Source organism: Falco rusticolus, chromosome 10, assembly GCF_015220075.1.
Source record: "Falco rusticolus isolate bFalRus1 chromosome 10, bFalRus1.pri, whole genome shotgun sequence".
Classification (NCBI taxonomy): domain Eukaryota; kingdom Metazoa; phylum Chordata; class Aves; order Falconiformes; family Falconidae; genus Falco; species Falco rusticolus.
The window spans coordinates 21,220,077-21,241,897 of record NC_051196.1 but is presented as its reverse complement, the minus strand read 5'-3'; the positions used below and the strand labels follow the sequence as shown (position 1 = coordinate 21,241,897).

Genomic DNA, 21,821 nt, shown 5'->3' with positions numbered 1-21,821 from the left:
CCCAGCCCTGGAGGAACAAGCCAGAGGCGGCAGGAGGAAGGCAGGCCTGACTGTCCCCACTGGCCAGGTGACCCCAGACCCTCCAGGCAGGCACACACGCGGGTTTCAATCCCTTTTTATTCATAAGCATAGTCAAAGCTTGAGAATGTCAGAATTGAACCCCTCCCGCAACCACCTACGAACAAACTCCAGAGTCCATCCCTCTTTCAGAAGAAAAATAGAGCATCTTCCACCTGTGCCTCTTCCTACTCTGGGTTTCTCCAGTCCAAAGCCCTAGTGCTGCCTGCCCGCAGGCTGAAGAAGCCACGGGAGGGATCGCTGCCCTCACTCCCCACGCCTGCCGAGCAGCGAGCATGCAGCTGCAGCTGCAAACACCTCACCTCACACCGTACCACGCAGCTGGGCTCAGCCCCATGGCTCTCTCCCAGGATCCACATGTGCCAGGCAGACACCGAGCCGAGTTTGGCCCACACAGACATGATTCAGGAAAAGGGATTTTAGACCATCATCAAGTGCAACAGGCAAAGATAGCGTCCACACGAGAGCGCTGACACTGCGCAGCCTGCCTCGGCTGCAGAGCAGTCTCCGCTGGAGACAGCTGCCTGTACTGGGAAGGATGTGCAGAACCCCTGCAGCGCAGGGCGAGCAGCAGTGTGCCCCTGCCGCGGCACGCTCAGGCACATCCCCTGTCGCCGTGAAGCAATAAGGCAACTGCTGGCTGAGGAAGCTCCCGCCTGGTGCAGCTGTCCTGCTCAGCATGGGTGTCCCAGCGCTAGCCGGGCCTGGCCCCAGTGCTAGTCCGTCAGCGTGATGACATCGTAGTGGATCCCCTCCTGCAGCTCCTCGATCTCAGCTGTTGCCTCAGCGGTGAACACACCCTGCGCCTGGGCCATCGCAGCATCAGCCACCGCTGCAGAGGAGAGGGGGTCAGTGCCTCCCCCTGTCCAAGGGCAGGGGACAGCCGGTGGTGGCCCAGGGGCCCCCCCCTGCATTCACCACCTGCCTCCAGGGAAGGGGCAAGCATGCAAGGTGAGTGAAGGGCCACTACACTCAGGCAGGGCTCCAGCAGGGAGCCAGGCTCTGGTGAGCTCTGCAAACATGCAGCAGGGTGTCTCCACCCTGTGGAAGCTGCTGTTCTCCCAGCACAGCAACTCCTCTCCAAGGGAAGGGAACTGGTGCTGTTCCAGAACTGACACACTGGGACTAGTAAAGGTCTCCCCTCGGCCACCACGGCAGGCTGCTTCCCAGAATTACAGGGATGCAGGCAGCAAAGCGGCGATCCAGCCTCATCCCCTCCAGCCTTCCCTGCCGCCCTCAGCCAGCTGCAGCAAACCATCAGCGTCTGCAGGCAGAGCGGGGCCGAGACCACAGCGTCCAGCGGCTGCCAACAGGCACCACAAACTGCCCGGCAGGACCGGCACCCAGCACCCGAGGGAGACGGGACTGCCAGAGCTACGCCAGCGCTCGGCCCCGGGACACTGGTCCTACCTGAGACAGCCGAGTGTGCAGCTGCTTCCAGCTGCGCCTGGGTGACAAGCTGCTGCTCAGGTGAGACAGGCATGTACTGGAACTGCAGGGGGGAGAGAACAGGAGAGTCCAGGAGGGGCAGGGTCCCTTCCTGCAGCGCTGCTCCAGCCACAGCTGCTGCACCGAGTCACTGAGGCACCTTCTATTTCACATCCCTCCCTCTCTGGCTCCGATACGGGCTCTGAGCAGACCCCTCAGCTCCAACCACCATGCCTGCCTGCCCCCTTACCTGCGGTTCCTGGAGGAACTGGCTGCCCTGCTCATACTGGATGTGCGTGATCTGACCATCCTGTACCTGGGGACAAGAACCACAGTGGGGCTCTGTTAGGGCTAGCAGGCATCCCTGTCCCCAAAGCAAGCTATGACTCAAGCCCAGTAAGCCACAGGGAGCAGGATGTGGCCCAGCTCCACACACGGCACCCTCCTGAGCCCCGTCCACCATGCAAAGGGGGGGCAGACAGACTGCAGCTCACCTGGATGTGATGTCCCTCTGGGACAACAACATACTCGTGGGGAAGCAAGTGCTGCACGCCATCCTGGGCAATAATGTACTGAACCTGCAAACACAGGGATTCAGACCCCAAAAAGGCTACCACTGCCCACCCTGCCCTCCAACATCACAACAGGGCTCGTTCTTGTCTGTCTCCTGTGTCTGTTTCCACCGCGTTCCTCCCCACTGCTCCTAGCTCTCCCTGCTCCAGCTGCACAGGATCTTTCAGTTCCTGGGATGTGCCCCCACTCACCTGGTTGTCAGAGGTCACCAAGTGCTGTACTGTCTGTCCGTCAGCAGTTGTGATCTCCTGGATGTATGCAGCCTCTTCCTGCGGGTCAGCAAAAGCCCAGAACCATCAGCAGGGGTATGCCTGTCTGCAAGCCCTCCGAGGAGGGAACGGACATAGCTCACGGGGAGCAGCCGCACAGGGCGGGAGGATGACACCGATGGGCCTGACTCACCTGACTCGTGATGCTCTGCTCCTGTGCGACAATGATGTGTTCCTGCCCTAGAGCCTGCTGCAGCCGCTCGGGAGCCAGCACCGCCTGGCCAGACTGCAAAGCCGCTGGAATGCAGAAAAAGCCAGTGCAGACACTGCTGGGGCTGCTGGCCAGCCCCTGCCACAGTGAGGAGCACCGGTCAGTCTCAGCTCTGCTCACAGAAGTCAGAAGCCAAACCAAACTCCCCCAACATGAAGGAAACTAGAGGTCACTGCAGGCAAAACACAACCTCCACATCAGACCATGAACTCCACTTCCCGTTTCAGCCATGAGCTGCTCACAGCACCACTGCTCCCACAATGCACTGATCTATTGGGAGCTACTTGGTGGAAACATGGGACCGCTCCCTAGTTCTGCACAGAACCACAAGTCAGTGCCTCACCAGGAATGCTCCTTTTGTCCAGCCCCCTTGTCTCTGCACCCACCAAGCTCTGCTGCTGCTGGCACTCCTAACCAGGAACCTCCTGGCCTTGACCCTTCTCAGTCCTGCGTGGCCCGCAGGCCGGGTGAAACCCTGCATGGGGCTCTGGCCACAAAAAACCTGCAGGTCAGCCCTGCTCGCAGGTACACAACTTACTCTGCAGGGTGGCCAGTGTGTCCTCGTCGCTGTTCAGTATGATGGTCTGCTGGGCAGCAGCCGCGGGCACCCCTGGCCTCTTCCCCTCTGAGCTGTGCAAACGCTGCATGTGGAACTTGAGGTGCCCATTACGGTTGAACCTATGGGAGGAAGGGCACGAGGTGTAGTTTGCTGCGGGCAGCAGAGGGTCTCTGTGCAGAGACCCATGCCACAGATACATCCTACAGCACAGCCTATCCCAGCTCCCAGGATGTCTCCATCAGCACCGAAGTACTGAACCTCCTCCTGCAGAAGTTCCCTGGGGACAAAGCTGGGTCCACCTGCAGCACGAACCATTCTCAAGGGCAGGGTTCCCTCTAACAGAGGGCCACTCCCAGGGGCAGGGTTGGGGCAGCCAGCTCTTTGCCAGTATCCTATCTCCTCTTGAGCCTTGGAGAGTGTCCTGGTTTCCACTGGGACAGTTAATTTTCTTCTTAGTAGCCGGTGCAGTGCTGTGTTTTGGATTTGGTGTGAGAAAAAAGCTGACAGCACACTGGTGTTTTTCATTGTTGCTGGGTAGTGTTTATACTAAGTCAAGGGCTTTTTAGTTTCCCTCCCAGCGGGAGGGCTGGGGGAGGGCACAAGAAATTGGGAGGGGACACAGCCAGGACAGCTGACCTGAACTAGCCAGAGGTATTCTGCACCATGGGATGCCACGCTCGGTATATAAACGCGGGGGGCGGGATGGTTGGACGGGGCTGCCAGTCACTGCTCAGGGACTGGCTGGGCATCGGTCAGTGGGTGGTGAGCAGTTGTATTGTGCGTTGCTGGTTTTCTTTTCTCCCTTCCCTTTGGATTTCACTCCTCTCCCCTTCTCTCTCCTTTTCATTATAACAGTTATTTTAATTTTTCTTTTTGTTTTATTTCAATTATTAAATTGTTCTTATCTCAACCCTCAAGTTTTACATTCCTTTCTGATTCTCCTCCCCATCTGTCTGGGTGAGGGGGGAGTGAGCAAGTGGCTGCATGGTACTTAGTTACTGGCTGGGGCTAAACCATGACAGAGACCTCTACAGGATCTCTCAAAGCAGCAGCAACCTAGCAGACTTCACTCACCTCTGTCCACAGATGGGGCAGGAAAAGGGCTTCTCATTGGTGTGTGTCAGCATGTGCCTGCGCAAGTCCTTCTTGTTCTTGGAGGCAAAGCTGCAGTGGGCGCACTTGTGTGGCCGAAGGCTGGCATGTTGGACCATGTGGCTCTGGGGACAGAAGGACAAGCACAGGGTCAAAAAGCCCCCACTTCCCCAAACCTCGTTTCCCGGGCTTCTCTGTGCCAGGAAACCTACCCGAACCTCTGGCCAGAGGGCTGCAGTGAATGGACAGTCGGGACACTTGAAGGTGCTGGGCCCAATGTGGGCTCTCTTGTGACGCTCCATTTCTGCTCTCCCTGTGAACAGGGCTGTGCAAATCTTGCATGAAAACTTTTTGGCTGTGGAAATCTTGCACGAGAGCTTCTTGGCTGTGGAAACCTTGCATGAGAGCTTCTTGGCCATGCCTTGGAGCACAGGCCACTTGACCTTTGGGGATGAGATTTCCTGCCCCTCGGAGGCTGGGGATAAAGATGAGTCCTTCTGGAGCTGCCTGGTGACACACTGCACCAGGGGCCATTTGATGCCGGTGGGCTGTGCCTCCTGGCCTTCCGCAGGCAAGGGAAAGGCAGCATCCCCGCTGAGGGGCTGAGAGAGAAACACCCAGTCACACCTGCTCACACTGCTGCCCGAGACGGGGGAAAAAGTTCAGCTCCTTACCTCAATGTGATGGAACTGGCTCCCCGGAATGCCAGATGACATGACATAGTGATTGTTTTGGTCTTTCGGAGCAACTTCTGTCATCACAGCTTCATTCAGCACAACCGTGTGGGAAGCCTCCGCAGGACTCTCCTCCTCACTGCTGGAGAGGACAGGATCAGAGAGGATCTGTCTTGTCCTCCTCATCACTAAAGACTCCTCATTTGAGATCGGAAGTGCCTCCGTCTCCCCACTCCTTCCACATGGCTGACCTGTACAGCGTGCCTGGAGCCTGAATCTCCTCACTGATGGGTGTGATGATACTGTACTCTGTTGTCCCGCCAAAGGGGATAGTGATCTGCTGCAACTCCGAGCCACCCAGGGTTGCCTCCTCGTAAGCCTCCTGCACCAGCGTCTCCCCAGGCTCTGCCATGTGCAGCGTCACCAATTTCTGCTGCTGCTGCTGCTCCTTAGAGTCCATCTCTGCCCCCTCCTCCTGTGCCTGCGGCTCACAGGTGCCCCGAACCTCTCCTGAATCATCTGGCTTCACCACTGCCACCTGCAGCAGGGACAGTGGCTCAGCCAGAGGAAGGCAAGGCTCTGCAAGACTCCGCCTGAAGCGGAACAGGGCTGGGCACTGTGGAGGGCTGGGCAGCCTCCCCCTGCCAGGCACTGCCAGCCCCTCAACCCTCCTCACCTGCAGTGAGCCCGTGGCCAGCTCTCTCTGAGTGCTCATGTTCAGCAGGAGATCCAGGGCAGTCTGCGTGGCCAGTTCTGCTGATCCAGCCACACCTGTCAGGGTCAGAAGGGGAAGGTCAGGCATGCACTCACCCACCTCCTCCACATCCCCACATCTTTCCTTGGGAGCTCACTCACCTCGTTCATAAATGACGGTGGCTCCTCCCAGGGAATCCTGCGAGAGGATGGGGGGCTCCGTGTCCAGGACGGCCTGGACCGCATGGTAGGTGACAGTGCCAAGATGCCCCTGTGTGAGAGAGAGAGCTGACAGCACGGCTGGGGCCATCAAGTGCCAGGAGCTGGGGCAGGGGCTACAGCACTCACCGGTGGGGTGGCCTCTGGCTCAGCCGAGGCCTGCACCTGGCTGTGCTGCTGCTTCAGCTCCTCAATCTGCTGCAGTGTGAAGAAGGGGCGGCGGCGGCAGGGTGGCTCCTCAGGGTGCCTCTGTGCCCACTCCTCAAAGGAGTCGGCATGGCGGCAGTGCACGTGGAGGCGCAGGTTCTTCTTGTGCTTGGTGGTGAAGTGACAGAACTCACAAGCAAATGGCTTCCCTCCTGCGGGACACGGGAGTCAAGCAGGAGGCCCCCAAGGGACGGCAGGGAGAGCAGACAGGCTCTGACCACCTCCTGGAGAAACGGGGCTGTAGGATGTTGGGGCATGGGGCAAGGCAGGCAGCCAGCTCCCCTCACCCGTGTGCTTGACAGCCATGTGTGAGACCAGGAAGTCCTCCCGGAAGGTGGAGTACTTGCAGAAGCTACACTTGTAGGGCTTGTCGTTCATGTGTGACAGCTGGTGGTTCAGCAGGACCTTCTTGTCCTCACAGATGTAGTCACAGAACTCGCACTTGAACCTGCCAGGACAAAACCACCTGTCACACGGGCAGCAGGGACCTTCTGTCCTCCCCTCTAAGGGGGAGCCGGGACACAGGCTCTACCAGGGCATGCTGCAGGCTGTTGCCAGGCTCCTACCTGCGGTTGGCAATGGCCTGGATGTGTGTCAGCAGGTGCATCTTGAAGGTGTAGCGCTTCTTAAAGGACTTTCCACACTGCAGCAAAACCAAGTAAAGCAGCACTTACCTCCCATCCAGCCTCACTCGCTGCCAGCCGCTTCCCCAGGCTGTACCCCACCCTCACCTTATCACACATGTGTGGTTTCTCTGTGCTGTGTGTCTTCATGTGCTGGGTAAGCCTCTTCTGCATGGGGTAGATACGGTTGCATACAGGGCATGGGAAGGAGTTCAGCTTTGGGGGCTGGAGGAAGAGCACGCACAAAAATAAGCTCACCTGGGAGGGGCTCACCAGTTTCCTTACCCTCTCCCCATTGCAGGACCTGGGCTGACTTTCCTCAGGGGATCCAGAAACACTGCCTTCAACGAGGCACCAAGAATTTGTGGAAGACCCAGACATGCCTCTTCCCATACAACAGTGCTGAGAGATAAGCCAACAGGGTACATAAACTCACCGGATCAGCTCTCTTTTTCCTGAAAAAGAAAGAAAACCCCCTTGTGTTACCCACATCCCAAGTCCAAGCTCCCTTGTACCCAAGACACCAAAACTAGCCACTTTGGAAAGGGCCAGAGGTCAGGGGAAAAGCAGCCATGGCTGCCCTCCCAGGGCAGGAGGAACAGTGTTGGTGCCATCCAGTCAGGCTGCAGGACAGTCTCTAGGACTGCACTTCCCTCACCTGTCCCGGCTGTGCACTGTGGAGTGCCGGATGACATCCTTCTTGTACACACTGGTGTAATTACACTCCTCACACTTGTAGGGCTTGCTGCCCACATGGTTGAACATATGTTCCTGCAAGAAGGAGAGCAGGGGCCGTGAGACCTGGGCCTACCAGCCACGCTCACGTGTACAGGAGCAGGACAGACGGCGCTCACCTTGAGGGAGGACCAGCGCCGGGAGCGGTAGTTGCACTGGAGACACTTGAAGAGCTGCGGGTCATTGGCTTCGTGTGAGTTGACATGGAAACGCAGATCATCATGCGTGAGGAAACGTGAGCCACAAATCCGACACAGGTAGGGCCTCATCAGGGGCTTGGGTGACTTGTAGTAGTACCTGTGGAAATGGGACTAGGGCTCAGAGCTGTGGTGGCAAACAGGGGCTGGACCGGCCCTGGGCACAGGCCAGAGGGCCCAGCACCGGCTCAGCACACACCCCTCACCTGCGCCCCATGTACTTGCGGTATTTCTTGCCCAGGAAGCGGCGGGAGGGCCGCCCTCGCCTCCTGGGGATGACATCTGCCTCCTCGGGGCCGGTGTTAGAGGAAGGGTCCTTGTTCTTGGAGTCAGACTGGCTGATGCTGGGCTCTGCCAGGCTCTCACTGGTCCCGTTCTCCAGGCACGAGGAACTGGCTGCTTCAGAGTTCTGCAGCTCACGGCTCGGTGTGCTTTGGGATGTCACTAAGGGCTCCACCTCCCCTCCTGCTCAACAGAAAGCAGCACACCTCCATCACACACCCTCCCTGCAGGCTGCTGAGAGCTTGTGTACTGCTCCCTGCTCTGGCCCAGCACAGGCCTGCTGCCCCTCGCTTCCCCCACCTTCAGGCACATCCTGGGGCATGTCCTCCAGACGAGGAAACTTGCGGGGTCTCCCTGGGCGTCGACGTGGCCTCTCCTCACTGGATGTGGGGACAGTGCGGCTGTACTTGGGCTGTCGCCCACGAGGCTCATCCTCAGCTGGGTTATAGTCACTGTCCTCTGAAGGTAAGTGGCCCAAAACGTCAGACAGAGACTGCGGAAAAACTAAGCTATGCAAGATGCGGTGAAGATGAGTTCTACCTACCTTCAGGGTCATCAATAGCACCAGCATCCATGATATCGTCATCTTCTTCTTCTTCTGGGACCTCCTCCTCCGCAGTCTTTGGAGCAGATCCCCCCTTCCGTGGACGTCCTTTCTTCAAAGCCAGAGCTGAACCCACTGCCACAGAGAACAGAACAAAAAACTCTTTACCAGACTGCATGGCAGAACAGGTCCTTACACTTGTACTTCTCCCCTTGTTTCTACCCCGGAGAGAGTAGAGCCCGTCTGCAATAAGATAATTCTTCCTCAGCCCTTAGCGCACACCTGGTTGGAAGTGCCGCTCTTTCATGTGGTTAATTAGCGTCTTCTTGGAGACATTCTTGTACTGACACATCTTGCACTTGAACTGCTGCACCACAACCACCTCCATCATCTCTTCCAGGGTTTCCATGTCTGGCTGGTCCAGCTCCTCCCCACCATCCACCTCTCGGGCCTGATCTGGCCGTGTGGGTAGCTCCAGCACTTCCAACTGCTCAGAAGGGTCTGAAGGTCCGGGCTGGTCAAGGCACGTGGAGGTAGGTCCATCAGCAACAGCTTCTATCATCAAGCTATTGGCCAAAGCAGAAGTGGCCATCTGGGACACCATGGGAGCACCTGAAACACCAAAACCAGCTCAGCCAAGGAGCAGACCCTCACCTGCATCCAAGGCTACACTCACACCTAGGGCACAGGCCTGAACACGAGCTCAGTAACAAGGTCCCGACAGTCAGCAGTGACACAAGGACTCTGGCGCAGGCACTGCTGCCAATGTAGCCGGGATACCCACCCCAGGCTCCGCTCTGGTGGAACAGGCTCAGAGGCAGAGACACAGTCACTGCCGGACGCCTCAGGGTGTGCCCTTACCATCATCCGGGCCTTGTAGAATGAGGTACTGCGTAGTCTCTGCCCCGCCATCCTCTGCACTGGTCACAGCGATGCAGCCTAGGAGGAAGAGGAAAGCAGAGTGATAACTGCCAGGCACAGGGGCTGTAGAGGCACTGGGGCTAACTAGGGCTCTCCCAGGTTCAAACACAAGCAGGAAGGGCTGAGGAAGGTCTGGCTCCATGGCCAGAGCCTGCCCTGGGCTGCTGGCACCGTGGCTGAAGGAACAGCTGGGCAGAGGGAGGGCTGTCCGGCAGCCACAGCAGCCATAAGCTCCTCACCAAACCCTCCAGCTACTGTAGCGAGGCAAGAGAAACCCCTGCTGACCACGGTGCATATGTATGCACATACTTATTTCCCTCTCACCGTCCAAGGTCTGGCACAGCAGCAGCTCCCTTCCCCAGTCCCCTGAGCCATCTGCACACAGGCCACTAGAGGGACAGCAGGCAGGTCTGCCACATGCACAAGCAGCTGGGAGCACACACTCACTCTGGATGATGTCAGGTCCAATTGTGGACTCAATGATTTTGTCAATGGCAGAACCTAGGTCCGAGGAAGTGGACGCAGTGGAGTCTGACACAATTGTGGCTCCATCAGTGATGACGCTGGAGTGAACCAGGACTTGTGGGGACTCTGACACCATGATGGACTGGCTCACAGTGGAGACACTGGAGACCAAGGTGGACTGGGCAACAGAAGATGAATCTGGCAGGTAAATCCGGGGAATGGCATCTGTGCTTGAGCTACTCTCCGACACCTCTTCCTGGCAGGGAAAAGAAAAAAAAAAAAAAAGAAAGGCCAAGAGAGCTCAGCTGAGAAACCTCTGCCAGGCCAGGCCCCTGGGGAGCCAGCATATGCAAACAATACCAGTATATCACGGCAGAACCACAAGAAAAGGTATCAGAGCAAATCCTTTGGTATTGCCAAGGGCCCTGGCTGCTCTGGCTACCGAACAGAGCTCCCCTCCTCTGACCAGCAAGCAGACACCCGACCGGCAGCCTAACGGCACCCCTCAAGTCTGCTGAGCTGGCTCCCAAAGCTCAGTTTGCCACAAGCGTCTAGAGAAACCCACAGGAAGCAGAAACACAGCCGCCCTCCCTTCCCCGCGCTGCCCGCCGCCCCATTTTCCCCACTCACGCCTACCAGGGAGACCCCGCTGCTGTCGGAGCTCTGGCCCACGCCCGAGTCATCCACCCCGGAAAGCGGGCCGGGGCCCGAGGCGGCGTCGCTGCTGTCTGCCGACACGGCCTCCGAGGTCCCGACGCCCAGGCCGCTCTCGGAGGGCTCCTCCCGCGCTGCCTGCGGAGCCGCGTCGCTGCTGCTCTCCACCGCATTCTCCTCCATGCCCGTCCCGCCGGGGCCACCTAGACTCCACCTGGGAGAGGAGACCGCCGCCGTCAGGGCCGCTGCCCGCCGCCCGCGCCCCGGCCCCGCGCAACCCGCCTGGCCCGGCGCGGGGGCCCGGGACGCCCCTCGGGGCGCCCGCGGAGGGGCCGGCGCCGCTGCGGCCCCATGCCCGCCGCTCCCGGCCGCCCTCCCGGGAGGGCCCGGCGCCTCCCGGCGCCCCCGGTCCCGGCATGCCCCGCGGCCCTGCCCGGCCTCCGGCCGCCATCTTGCCGCGGGGTCCCCCCCGCCGCCTCCGCGCGCGCGCACACGGCGGGGCGGCCCCGGTGCGCCGGGGTGGGGGGAGCCGCCGCCGCGGCGAGGCGAGGGGGCCCGCCGCCGCCACCGCCCGCCCGCCGGCCCGCGCCCTCACCCGGCCTGCCGCGGCCCCGCCGCGCCTCCGCCGGAGCCGGCATCACGGCGGCCGCCATGCCCCCCCGCCCTCGCGCCGCGCAGCGGTACGGCCGCGGGGGCCCCTCGCCGGGACTACTTACCCCGGCCCCCGCCCCGCCCAGGGCGCTCGCCACCGCGGGGACGCGCCCCTCGCTCCGGCCGCCGCCGCCGCCTCCCGGGACCGGGCGGCGCTGCCCGCCGCCCGCGGGCTGGCGGAGGCCTCGGCGCGCCGCCAGGGACTACTTTCTCCGCGGAGGGATTACGGAAAGACACCGTAACCGTACGTCATGGCGTCACGAAGCGGCGCCCGGGCCCTGAGCGTCGGCGTCGCGCCGGGTTGCGCCCGTCACGTGATGAGGAGGCGGAAGCGGCAGCGGCGGCACGGCCTGGGGCTGGGCTCCTGGCCTGGCCGCTCCGGCTCTGCCTGCCAGCCCGCGGACGCGGTCTCGTCCCGCCGTGGGCGGAGCGGGGGCTGTGCGGTACCGGCCAGCACGGCAGTCCGCGCCCGGCCCGGTCCTGGCCCTACGGCGCTGCCCCCCGGCCGGCCGCACCTCGAGCGGTGCCGTGCAGCCCCGGCGCTCTGGCTGCCGTTCTGTAGCCCGCGGTGGGCACGGAGCCGGGCGTGGAGCCCGGCGCGGTTCTTGGGTGTTTCCGCGGACCCGGCTGGGGCTGCCCGTCCTCGGGCGGCCCTGCCCGAGCCGCGGGGGCTTCTACCGTGCTTTTCGCCGCGCGGTCCCGGGGCCTTACGGTGTTCAGCTCGGGTGGCCGCGTGGTTTCAGACTGTCAAGTACTTTCCCCCCTCGTTCTGCAGCGTGGAAATGGCGCCTGCTGTAGGTTTGCTTTGCCTTACAGAAGGCAAACCTGCCTCTTTTGATGGCAGTTCTGCAGCTGAGCAATAGCTGGCTTCCCCTGTTCTCTTGCTAACCAAGATCTGTTGTCCGGGTGGGTTTGCACCCCATTGCAGATGGCAGCAGGTGCCTGTTTTGGCAGGCCTGGGCCGGCTGTGCTGGCTGCACCTCCAGTGCCTGTGCTTTAGACGCCCAAGCTGGGAGTGGCTCTGGGCTGGCTGGGGGCTCCCAGCACGCCGAAAGCAGTGGGGCTTTGCTGGCACCTCACGACACCACGGCGGTGCTGCAGTACGTTTGCTGCCCCAGCTCTCCAGCAGCACCGTCGGGTGCAGCAGTGCCGTCTCCCTCCAGCTGAGTTCAGCTGTAGAGGGAGAGCCTGGGCTTGGTCACTTATGGCCAAGGCCCCTGGCCCAGCTGGCCCCTGCTCCGTGCTGTCTGTAATGAACCCCTGGCTTTAGTGGCTCCATGCTTTCACTGATGTTTTCTCATGTTGCGGTGCTCTACTGAGGATGTCTCTATCCAGGTTTTCTCTGGAAAAAAGGCAGCTGTGTTGTGCCCATGTTCTTCTGAGGCTGAGACATGTTTGGGCTGAACCTGGCTGCTTGGTCCCCATGGGAGGGACGTGCTCACTGAGTGAGGCAGCGCTAAGGCTCCACATCTTGCCCAGGTCCCGAGGCCACTAGAACTGAGCCAGCCCGCAGTGCGGCTCTGTCCAGAGCAGGTCTGGGTGGGCAGTTGCATTGTCTCACTGACCAGAATGGCTGGGCCAGAGCTGGTGCTGACGTGGTGCCAGGTGCGGAAGGACAGACAATGAATGTCTCATCTGGCATGATCTGTGAGTGCAGAGTTAGCCTGCCAGAAATGCGAGGAGGCAGGCGTAGGACAAACTGGGTGGGCTGGATCAGCTCTGTGCGTCATTTGGTGGTGGTGCTTCTGGTCCAGAGCAAGGTGGGCAGTGGCTGCATTCAGCCTCCCTGAGCCCAGGGCTCATCTGTGGGGTTCTGCAGGTCCCTCGTGCGCGTCCTGGCCCCAGTGAGACTTCCCAGTGGCGCCGCATGCACAGAGGAGGCAGCAGAGCTGCTGCTGAACCATCAGCCTATGTGAGTGCACCTTCCGGCTCTTCATCAGGCTAATTAAATACATCCTTGAAAGGTTTATGCCCTCATCCATCACAGGAAGACAGCATCAGTGAGACCCATCCCCAGGCTGGCGTGAGCTGAGAAGGGAGTGCTGCAGCAGCGCTGCCTGCCAGTGACTTGGATGCCGAGTCCCTGTGTGCAGCCGGCTGCTGCTGCGATCACCATCACACCAGAAGCCAAGAGACACCAAGGCACTGGGTTTTTTTTTTTTTCCCACTACTCCTGTTTAAAGCAATCCTGTGTGACTCTGCAGTTGCTGCAGGGGAAGTGGAGCCCGGTAGGATGCGTGGAGCTCCTGTGGCTGATGTCCCCTCTCCAATAGCCTCTCTCCATATTACTGTAGCTCACACTGGAGGAGTGTGATGCTGTCTGTGACTGGCCATGGGGTTGGCTCTGCCTGTGGGCTTAGGGGAAGCTCCATGTTTGTGTCGGGCAGGGTGGGTCAGAGAAACCCCTGGCAAAAGCTGCCTCCCAGGTAGAGGAAACAGGATGGATTTGTGTTGGACTAGCAGGTTTCCCTCTTTTTGCCTTCAGTCAGCTGCTGTGTGAGACAAGTGAAGGATTTTCCTGGTGGATGATGGTTCCAGGGCAAAGCAGCCTGACCTCTGGGAGCCTCCTGATGCTGGCTCGACTGATGGAAAGTTGCTTAAAGCTTCCCAGTTACCCTGCAGAGATACCCCATGTCCTCTGCTCAAAGGATTGTACCAGCGGGAGCTTTGCTGAGATGGGTAACCTGCTATTTTTAAATATCCCGCATGCCCCCGAGCGGGGGTGAGTGAGGAATTTCCAAGCCTGGCAAAGCACAGCTCCCGTGCTCTGCTCTGAAGGCACAGCTCCTCTCTGATAATGCTCTGCCATTGCAGCTCCTGTGCCTGAAATCATTTCAGGGCCAAAGAAAACACAGAAGAATCTCAGCAAGAGGCTTAAGAGAATCCAAAAATGGATGTGGCATGCATTGGATGTGAGTCCAAATACCTTAGCAGGGGGAGCACCAGGTTAAAGGCCTTTTGGGAATGGGCTAAGAAGACAACACAAATGCTTGTGCCTGGAGAATAAACTTATAAGACTTGAGTGGGATACAAAGCTGATTTTTAACAGGCTGGTTGATCAGCTGTCCCAAGAGATGGAAGGTTTCCCAGCTCCATGCTTTCCAGCCTGGATATGGTGCTTGGAAGGAGCTACAGCCAGACAAGCTGCTGCTCAGGGCAGGGAGAGAGCATACCGACGGAGCAACTCTGGTCAGGGTCCTGCTGTCACTGGTGCCCCTCAGCCATGCTGCTTTGCCCGGTCCCCAGCAGCAGTTTGTTTGCCGTGCTGACCTGCCTTGTGGGCTTGTTCTGCTCCCACAATAGCTTCTTCATGAGCTGATGGCTTCCATCAGTGTCGCAGAATAGGTGGTGGCCTGCGCTGAGCACGGTGCCGAGGGCAGCACTCCTTCAGCCTCCCTGCAACCCAAGCCCCCAGACTTCCACAGTCAGTGATTTTGTCATACATGCTGTTTGTTCCTCCTTGTTGCCTTTTTTTCTTTTTAAAGAAAACACTGCTGGCAATGTTTGTGTAGCTGCAGGGCATTAATCCACATCAACCAGGCTCGTACTTACATCCCACCTGGGAAGGACAGTTGCATCAGCACATTTTGTAAAACGTTGAGCAAAACAGCCCTTGCTGCAGGAAATGGTTTTTTCTTCACACCAGATTGCTTCACCACTCAGCTCCTTCCCAGCAACAGCGGCTCCTGAAGAAGGCGCCTGTGGCTCTCTCGGGGGATTGCTCCGTGCTGGGATGGCAGTGAGCCGGGACAGCTTCCCGTCGGGCACCACTTCGGCTGCTCTGCCTCATGCTTAGGGCTTGCTGGGCCACCGGCGCTTCTCCGGGGAGCAGCCTTCCTCCAGTGCTGGCTGTTAGTGCTGGGATCTCCACTTTCCAGGGCACAAGTGGGAGTGCTGTGGGCTAATGCCTGTTTTTTGTGGCTGCTGAGGCTGTGGTTGAACCCATGGCCTCGGCTGTAATGCCACCCTTGGGATCAGGCAGGGTGTTCCTGAGACAGGCAGGAGCCGCTCCCAGCTGCTCCCCAAGGGCTCAGAGAGGCCGACAAAAGCCCATGGCAAGGCCACTTACATCCTCGCTGGTGGCTCGCTGGCCTCTGCTCTGCCCAGCCCAGCTGGGCTGGGAGGTGCTGCCAAAGGCTGCACCGTGGGCACCGAGGGGCTCTCCCCGGGGCGAGGCAGTGCTGCACGGCTGGCCCAGCTCCACATGGAGCATGCAGCCCAGCTCCCTGCCAGCGTCCCCACTACTGCTGTGCGGTGTGCTCCTGCCTGCCGGAGGGGCCACAGTGCCCTCCCTGTGTCCTGCTGCCGTTGGCACCTGCCACCCTGCACATGGGGTGGAGTGATGGCAGTCAGAGCCATCCCACATGCTGCCTGTCTGCGTGTCTCATCTTGTGCCCCGGTCAGAGCCATGGCTGCCATTTCTGCAGGGCTTCAGGACCATCGGTGGCCTTTCCAGGATGTGTTTGGAGCTGCTGAACACAAACAGCCACAGCTGTGGCCCTGCCTGGCCCCTCCTCGCCTGCCAGAAGTGCTGCTGCTGCTGGTTGTTTTTCCCTTCTGGAGGGATCCTGTGGCTTCCTTCCCAGAACCTGAGACCTCGGAGCCACGGTCCAAGGCCACCGGCTTCCACCCTCTCCTGTGCTGCTGATTCATCACTGCTGGTTGGTTAAAAAAAGAGTAATCAGCAAATTACTGAAATATAAGTAAAATAAACAAGTGGGCAGGAGAACTGGCTGTGTAGCGGGGCCTCAGAGGCCTTGCATGCAATGTTGTGTCGGGCTGCTGCCATCCTGTGTGCTCATCGCTGGCGCAGGGCTCTGCCACGCTGAGCAGCTGTGGATCTGGGGGGCTCAGTCCCTGGCACCACTGCAGGAGCTTCCAGCCTGTGCCAGCCCCACAGCCCTGCCCATGGTCGGTCCCAAGGCGGGACAGAGGGGCCCTGTGGTTCTCGCGTGGTGGTGGCCCTGAGCCCCACTGGGTGGCAGCTGGGGTGCGGTGTCAGTCTGGCCGGTACCCCCTGCCCTGTGCGGGGGGTGTCACTGAACCCCAGGGCTGAGTGGGCAGGCTCCAGGGCTGCTCTCTGCATGCGGCATGGCACACAGCAGCTCCCAAAGGGCTCTCGCCCGGGTGGTCTCCAGCCCTTCTCCTCCCCTGGCAGCACGGCAGCTCACTCCATCCCCAGTGCTCCCACAGCCCGGTTGCTGCCTTCCTCCCCTCCCGCGGTGCCTGCAGAAAAGGTTTTAAAAGGCCCCAAGGGTCGTGCAGCCCCAGCAGCTCCCCGGCTGGCGGCCAGGCCGTTTGCCATTCCCGGGCTGCCTGGGTTTTGTCCATATGCCTGTGTTGACAACTGAGCTGCTCTGAATTAATTTGGCAGCAAGTGTTAGAACAGTTGTCAAATGTTTTACTGAAATCCGAGCATGTTGCATCTACCACTCTTCCTTCTGCTTCTTGTAGTTTACAATTAAATACAACTAGTTTTGCCCATATTTCACCTTCTACAAAGTCCTGCTTCTTATTGCTGGGCAGCTTTGTTGCTGACAGGGGGTGGGCTCTTGGTGCCGTGTTGTCCCCTCGCGTGCCGCACAGGCAGGTTCACCGTCATCGTCACAATTGCTGCTCTTCCCGTTTTAGCAGGCAGCTGCCGTGCCTGTCTCACCACCAGGGAACAAAGCACTGCCCACCCGTGCCGTGCCATGCTGGCTGACAGTCCAGAGCAGCAGCTGTGCCCCCAGGAGCCTGCGGCTGCCCAGCCCTGTCCTGCCCCACTCCCCTGCACCGGCCTCCAAGGGCCTGAACCCAGCAGCTCACCCCAGAGGGGATGGCCCCAGGTGGCTGAGGGGATGACAGCAGCGGGGCTGCCTGTGGACACCCCTTCCCAAAGGCACCGCAGGTGACAAAGTCCCAGCGCTGCCTCGCGCAGCCTGCAGAAGCCAGGGCAGACCCAGGCCCTGCACCCCTCTCATGTGCCTGAATGTACCGCGCTCCTGCTCCAGCAAGGTGTGGGAAGTTTAGTGGAACAAAAGTTGGTCAGAGCTGGAGGCAAAAGCTGGGATGTGAAAAGGCGCAAGGGATAGGAATGAGTTTATGGCAAATCAAGTCACTAAACACAACGGCGGCGCTTGGAGCTCTCGCACCCATTTCCTATGGCCCCAGGGCTGCCGGGCTCTTCCCCTATTCTCCAGCAGATGGGACAGTCTGGGCTGTTTTCCCTCCAGTTGAATACAAAGGTGATTTTGTATGCCTCTGCCAGAGGCTGACTTGTTTCTTCAAACCAGGGGTCCTCAAACTACGGCCCACGGGCTGGATACGGCCCCCCAGGGTCCTCAATCCGGCCCCCAGTACTTACAGACCGCCCCCCCCCCCCCTCCTGCTGGGGGTTGCGGGGGGGGGAAACCAAGCAGCCGCAGATGACTGCCTGCCACTTCATCTGCGCGCCGGCCCCCTGGTTAAAAAGTTTGAGGACCCCTGCTTCAAACCTTCTTCTTGGGGTTGGACTAGATGATCCCCAGAGGTCCCTTCCCAACCCTGACCATTCTGTGAACCCTTCCTGGGTTTCCCACCTCAAGAGCTTCCCAGCAGATGGAAGCGTGGTTTCCTTTTCATCCCATTGAGCGCAGGGGTTGCGCTGTGCGGCAAGGGCTCTGTGCAGAGGTCTGCAAGGCGCTGGGTCCCCTCCCAGCATCGGCACGGCTGTGTCTGGCTGCCTCAGCACAGGCAGTGCCACTGTGCCTGCCACTGGCTCTGGTGTCCTGAAGAGCAGAGCACTGGGTGGGAGATTCCTGCTCCATCATTCCTGTGGGACCTGAACAGACAGGGAGTTCCTGGGGTGTGAAGGGGCCAGGGAAGGCATAGAGAGGGGCTGTCCCAGCCTGATGTGGGGAGGTGACTGTGCCACCCACCTGTGTGCCTGGAGCTGGTGTGGCAGACGGAGGGATCCGTCATGCATGGTTTGCAGTTGGGATCGGTGCTGCTGAGTGATGAAACTGCAGTATGGTTTCAGTGCCTGCAGGGTGGAGGTGATTCGCCTGGCTGACACCAGCTGCGTCATCCTCATCATCCTTGCCCAGGTGGCAGAGAGCAGCATCACTGGGGCTGGGGGGTAGCTGGGCTGGGAGGCAGGACACAACCTCCTGCCTGGGCAAAGAGGGATGAAGGATTCACAAGAAGCTGGTGTTGAGAGGGTGGGGAGTTCCCCAGGTGAGGCAAGGGATGGGCAGGGTCTGGCAGGGACAGGCAGGGAGATGAGCAGGTGCATCTGCAGAGCTTCAGGCAGGCAGGGAAGGGAATGAGGGACCAGGGTCCGGCAGTGCCGGGAGGCTGTGGGGCTGTGGTATGTGGTGCGGTTTGCCAAGAAGGGTCCTGGGCCCAGCTGGAGGACGTGATCCCAGCCCACGCAGGGCCCGGTGTTGGGGCAGCAGATACAGGAAGCATGTGCAGGAATGTTGTTTCTGTCTGGAGCCCTTGAGCAGGAGCGATGGGGCTTCCAAGCCTCTGACGCAGAGCTGTTCCCCGTGCCTTTGATCCTGCTCCTGTGCCAAGCATCCCCGTGCCTGGGACACGGTGCCATACAGTAGGCTGGTGCTGGCCAGGGCAGCTGGCACATTGGTGGCAGCTCTGCTCCCTGGGCACAGGGTGCTGCAGAGCCCATGGGATGGGAGCGGAGCTGGGCTTGGGGCACTGTGGCGTGGGGCAGTGGGGCCGGCAGCTGCGACTGCCTGGCTTGGCTGGGGGCATGTGCCAGTGCCCTTCCCACCAGACAGTCTGGCTCTGCTGTGGTGGCTGTGGCACTGCTGCTTCCGTGTGGCTGTGCTCTCCTCCACCCGGCGCTGTCTCACCCGCACAAGATGCTGACTCCCTCCCGCCCCGCTTCCCCTTGCTACCACGCTCCTGCCTGGCCCCTTGTGCTAGGAGGGCGCCTGATGCTGTCCACACTCCTGGGCCTGCCCTTCATGCCCGCATCCCCCCTGTCCCTGCCTAGCGCTTTGGACACCCAGGTGTGAGGCAGCAGCTGTGGCGCTGTTGTCCCTTTGCCCCCCTGCTCCTCAGCTCTCCTGCCACCTTTGCCACACGGATGCACCCCATGGCTGCAGCTGTCAGACCTCTCCCCTGGCTGGCTGGTGCTGCGCTCCGTCCCTGGCTGGCCCCCAACCTGCTCGCCTGCACTGGGGCAATGGAGCTGCGAAGGGTCTGGGCCCAGCTCTGGGAGTCCCTGTCTTCATCCAGTCCACCCACACCTCACTGCTGGTCTGGCCAGCACCTTCTGGCTGGAAACCTGCAGCCTCGCAGGGGTGCTGCCATGTCCTGTCAGTCTCTGCCCTGGGCAGGACCTGGCAACAGGGATCCAGGCAGGCCTCCGGCTCCAGATGGGGTCCTGAACCGGTTTCCCACCTCCTCGTGGTGCCTGCTTGTGTGAAGGTGGCCGTGAGTAAGGGCGTGGGAATGGGCTGTGGTGGCTGTTCCTTCCCCTTTTGGCAGTGGTGGTGGTGACAGGCAGCCTCGTGGCTCGGGCAGCCGGCTGGGATGGGGGATGTCTGCGTTGGTTTTTCCATATCATTTGTGTTTACAGGGCTTCTGGTTGTAAACGGTGGTGCTCGGGTGGGCGCAGGGCTGGCATAGCACCCTGATGCTCTCGGGATCCCTGGCAGCTAAAAGCCCTCTCCTGCCTGCTGTGCCACTGCCCTCCTCTCCCAGCAGCAGCAGCAGCTGCCCCAAGCATCCCTCTGCACATGCCTGTGCCGGGGACCCGTGCCTTGCCCCAGCTGCCCAGCCTGCCGGGGTACCTGAGCTGGCCACAGCTGCCCTGCACGGGGCCAGGGCTGCCCACGGGGCTCATGCCAGCGGTGTTGAGCCCATCCCTGCGGACTTCCCCTGCCCAGCTCTGAGGCTTTGGGTGCTGCCAGACATGGGGGTTTCCCTGCCGCCCCGGCCCTGCTGCTGCTCCCTGTGGAGCCTCCAGAGAGTCACCAGAAAATCCCCCGGGCCGGTGCCAGGAGGAAGCTGGCAAGCAGGGCCGTGAGTCAGTGGGAGAGGCCAGGCTGGGGGGCAGAGCTGTGGCCAGCAGCCCCCGTCTGAGGCTCTAGCTGCCCAGCTTGAGGATGTTCGGGGCCACTGGCCTGAGCACCCCAGCACTGGCGCACCCCAGAGCTGGATGGCACCGGGCAAGTATGGGCTTGCTGGGACAGGCTGTGCAGCATGTGGGCCCTGGCTCTCAGCTCCTGCCATTGCTTGCTTCGAGGCCCCGCTTTCTAAGCCCGGTCCCTGCCAGCACTGCTCTGCTCCTCGGGGCTGTGGCTTTGCCCTCAGGGGACTCGCCGGTAGTGCAGTGCAGTGCAGGCCGTGCAGTGCGGTGCGGCCGGTGCCGTGGCGGCATGCCCAGGCTGTGGGAGCTGCAGCTCCTGCATGAGGCATAAAAAAGGGGCAGGAATAGCATGGGAAAGGGCCAGGGTTCTGCCACAGTGCCAGGGAGGCCAGAGCCAGATCTGGCCCCCCCGGCTGCACCCCAGAGCCAGTGTCAGGCATCGCCTTGCCCGGGCTCTCCTGGGGGTGCATCCTCCCAGGCGAGCTTTTGCATCCAGCTCCTGCACCAGCTCTGTGCTGCAGGCTGAGGTCCTGGTGCCCAGGTAAGCAGAGGATGAGGAGCGGTGCCTGCTCCCTGCATGCCCCAGGAGCCGCCAGCTGTGGTGGGGGCCTCAGGGCAACTCAGCCTTGCCCAGGCCTCGCCCCGGCTGCCAGCCAGGCAGGGAGCATGGGGAGCTGCTGCCTCCTGCCTTGCAAGGAGCTAGGCCAGGTACAGGGGTGAGTGGCAGCAGGCTGAACCCTGCGAGGTGGGGAGGTGATGGGGGTGACCCGGCTGTTGGGGTCCCTGGCCTGCGTCTGGCAGGGAGGGGGCTCGGTACAGGCACCACAAGCTGGATGTGTTTGTCACACTGGAGCGCAGGACAGCAGCTGCATGTGGGGCAACTTCCTCCGCCTGGGAACCAGGGCTGCTCTTGCAGGGCTGTGGCGGGCAGTGAGGCAACCCTGCGATTTCTCAGCGCCGCTTCCTCCCGGTGGGGCTTGTGCTGCCTGTGAGCTCCCCGACCACAGCCCTGGTGCTGCATCCTGCTGGCACCGGGCCCCTGCCACTCAGCGGCTTCTCTGCACGTGGCTAGATTCAGAGTGGGGCTGTGGGACCCTGGCTGAGCAGGAAGGGGGTCCGGGGCAGAGCCTGTGCCTGGGGTGAGCCCCCTCAGTGAGCCCATCTGCCCCACATGAGTGATGCTCCGCCAGGGATGAGCCCTCCTTCGAGTGTGGGACTCCTTCAAGTATGGCCCCTCTCACCACCCCGAGCCTTGCGGGACACCAGTATAACCTGTTCATCCCCTGGGCTGGGAGCTGTGTGTTCAGCTCAGCCAGAGCTGGGGTGATGCAGGGAAGGGGTGGCTGCAGGGGCACAACCGGGGCCTTTGAGAGCCAGGAGCAACAGGGACAGGGTGGCCTGGGAAGATCGTCCTCCTGAAGCTGGCTGAGGCTCAGCAGGGCACTGTGAGCCCGGGATTAGCAAGAGCTGGGGAAGGGGGACCTGTCCTGGGACCTGTGTCTCAGGCAGCATCGTTGCGCTGCACTGGCCCTCCCGCCACCGTTGCTGACGCTGCGTGTTTCTCTCTGCTCAGCCATTTGTTTTCCCCTCACTCTTCATCCCTGTTTGCTTTCCCCTTCACCACTCCTGTTCCCACAACCGTCGGCACTTTGGGAGAATCAGGAAAA

At 60.8% G+C, this 21,821-nt stretch overlaps 2 protein-coding genes across 8 annotated transcripts; one reads left to right on the top strand and one right to left on the bottom strand.

Annotated features, from left to right (window-relative positions):
* Positions 1 to 101: 101 nt before the first annotated feature.
* ZNF335 (zinc finger protein 335) lies at positions 102 to 10,717 on the bottom strand. Of its 6 annotated transcripts, none has more exons than XM_037402083.1 (27): positions 10,407 to 10,716; positions 9,753 to 10,026; positions 9,246 to 9,323; positions 8,667 to 8,996; positions 8,385 to 8,519; positions 8,141 to 8,299; positions 7,765 to 8,023; positions 7,481 to 7,658; positions 7,285 to 7,397; positions 7,063 to 7,081; positions 6,735 to 6,851; positions 6,570 to 6,646; positions 6,291 to 6,451; positions 5,926 to 6,155; positions 5,740 to 5,848; positions 5,561 to 5,655; positions 5,136 to 5,422; positions 4,885 to 5,026; positions 4,423 to 4,812; positions 4,193 to 4,335; positions 3,098 to 3,237; positions 2,482 to 2,585; positions 2,271 to 2,348; positions 2,001 to 2,084; positions 1,757 to 1,822; positions 1,489 to 1,570; positions 102 to 910 (listed from the first exon to the last, which is right to left on the bottom strand). In XM_037402083.1, exons 1-27 carry the CDS (start codon positions 10,605 to 10,607, stop codon positions 795 to 797), a joined length of 4,167 nt encoding a protein of 1,388 aa, XP_037257980.1. In that variant the 5' UTR covers positions 10,608 to 10,716; the 3' UTR covers positions 102 to 794. The 6 variants fall into 6 exon arrangements, with proteins under 6 accessions (XP_037257980.1, XP_037257984.1, XP_037257985.1 ...); XM_037402087.1 differs by having other exon boundaries at positions 4,885 to 5,023; positions 10,407 to 10,715; XM_037402088.1 differs by having other exon boundaries at positions 7,780 to 8,023; positions 10,407 to 10,715.
* A 302-nt stretch (positions 10,718 to 11,019) lies between these two features.
* LOC119154512 lies at positions 11,020 to 16,561 on the top strand. 2 transcript variants are annotated; one of them, XM_037402124.1, is made up of 4 exons: positions 11,020 to 11,869; positions 12,895 to 12,987; positions 13,561 to 13,754; positions 13,890 to 16,561. In XM_037402124.1, exons 1-3 carry the CDS (start codon positions 11,327 to 11,329, stop codon positions 13,573 to 13,575), a joined length of 651 nt encoding a protein of 216 aa, XP_037258021.1. In that variant the 5' UTR covers positions 11,020 to 11,326; the 3' UTR covers positions 13,576 to 13,754; positions 13,890 to 16,561. The 2 variants fall into 2 exon arrangements, with proteins under 2 accessions (XP_037258021.1, XP_037258020.1); XM_037402123.1 differs by adding an exon at positions 13,063 to 13,224 and having other exon boundaries at positions 13,561 to 16,561.
* Positions 16,562 to 21,821: the final 5,260 nt, after the last annotated feature.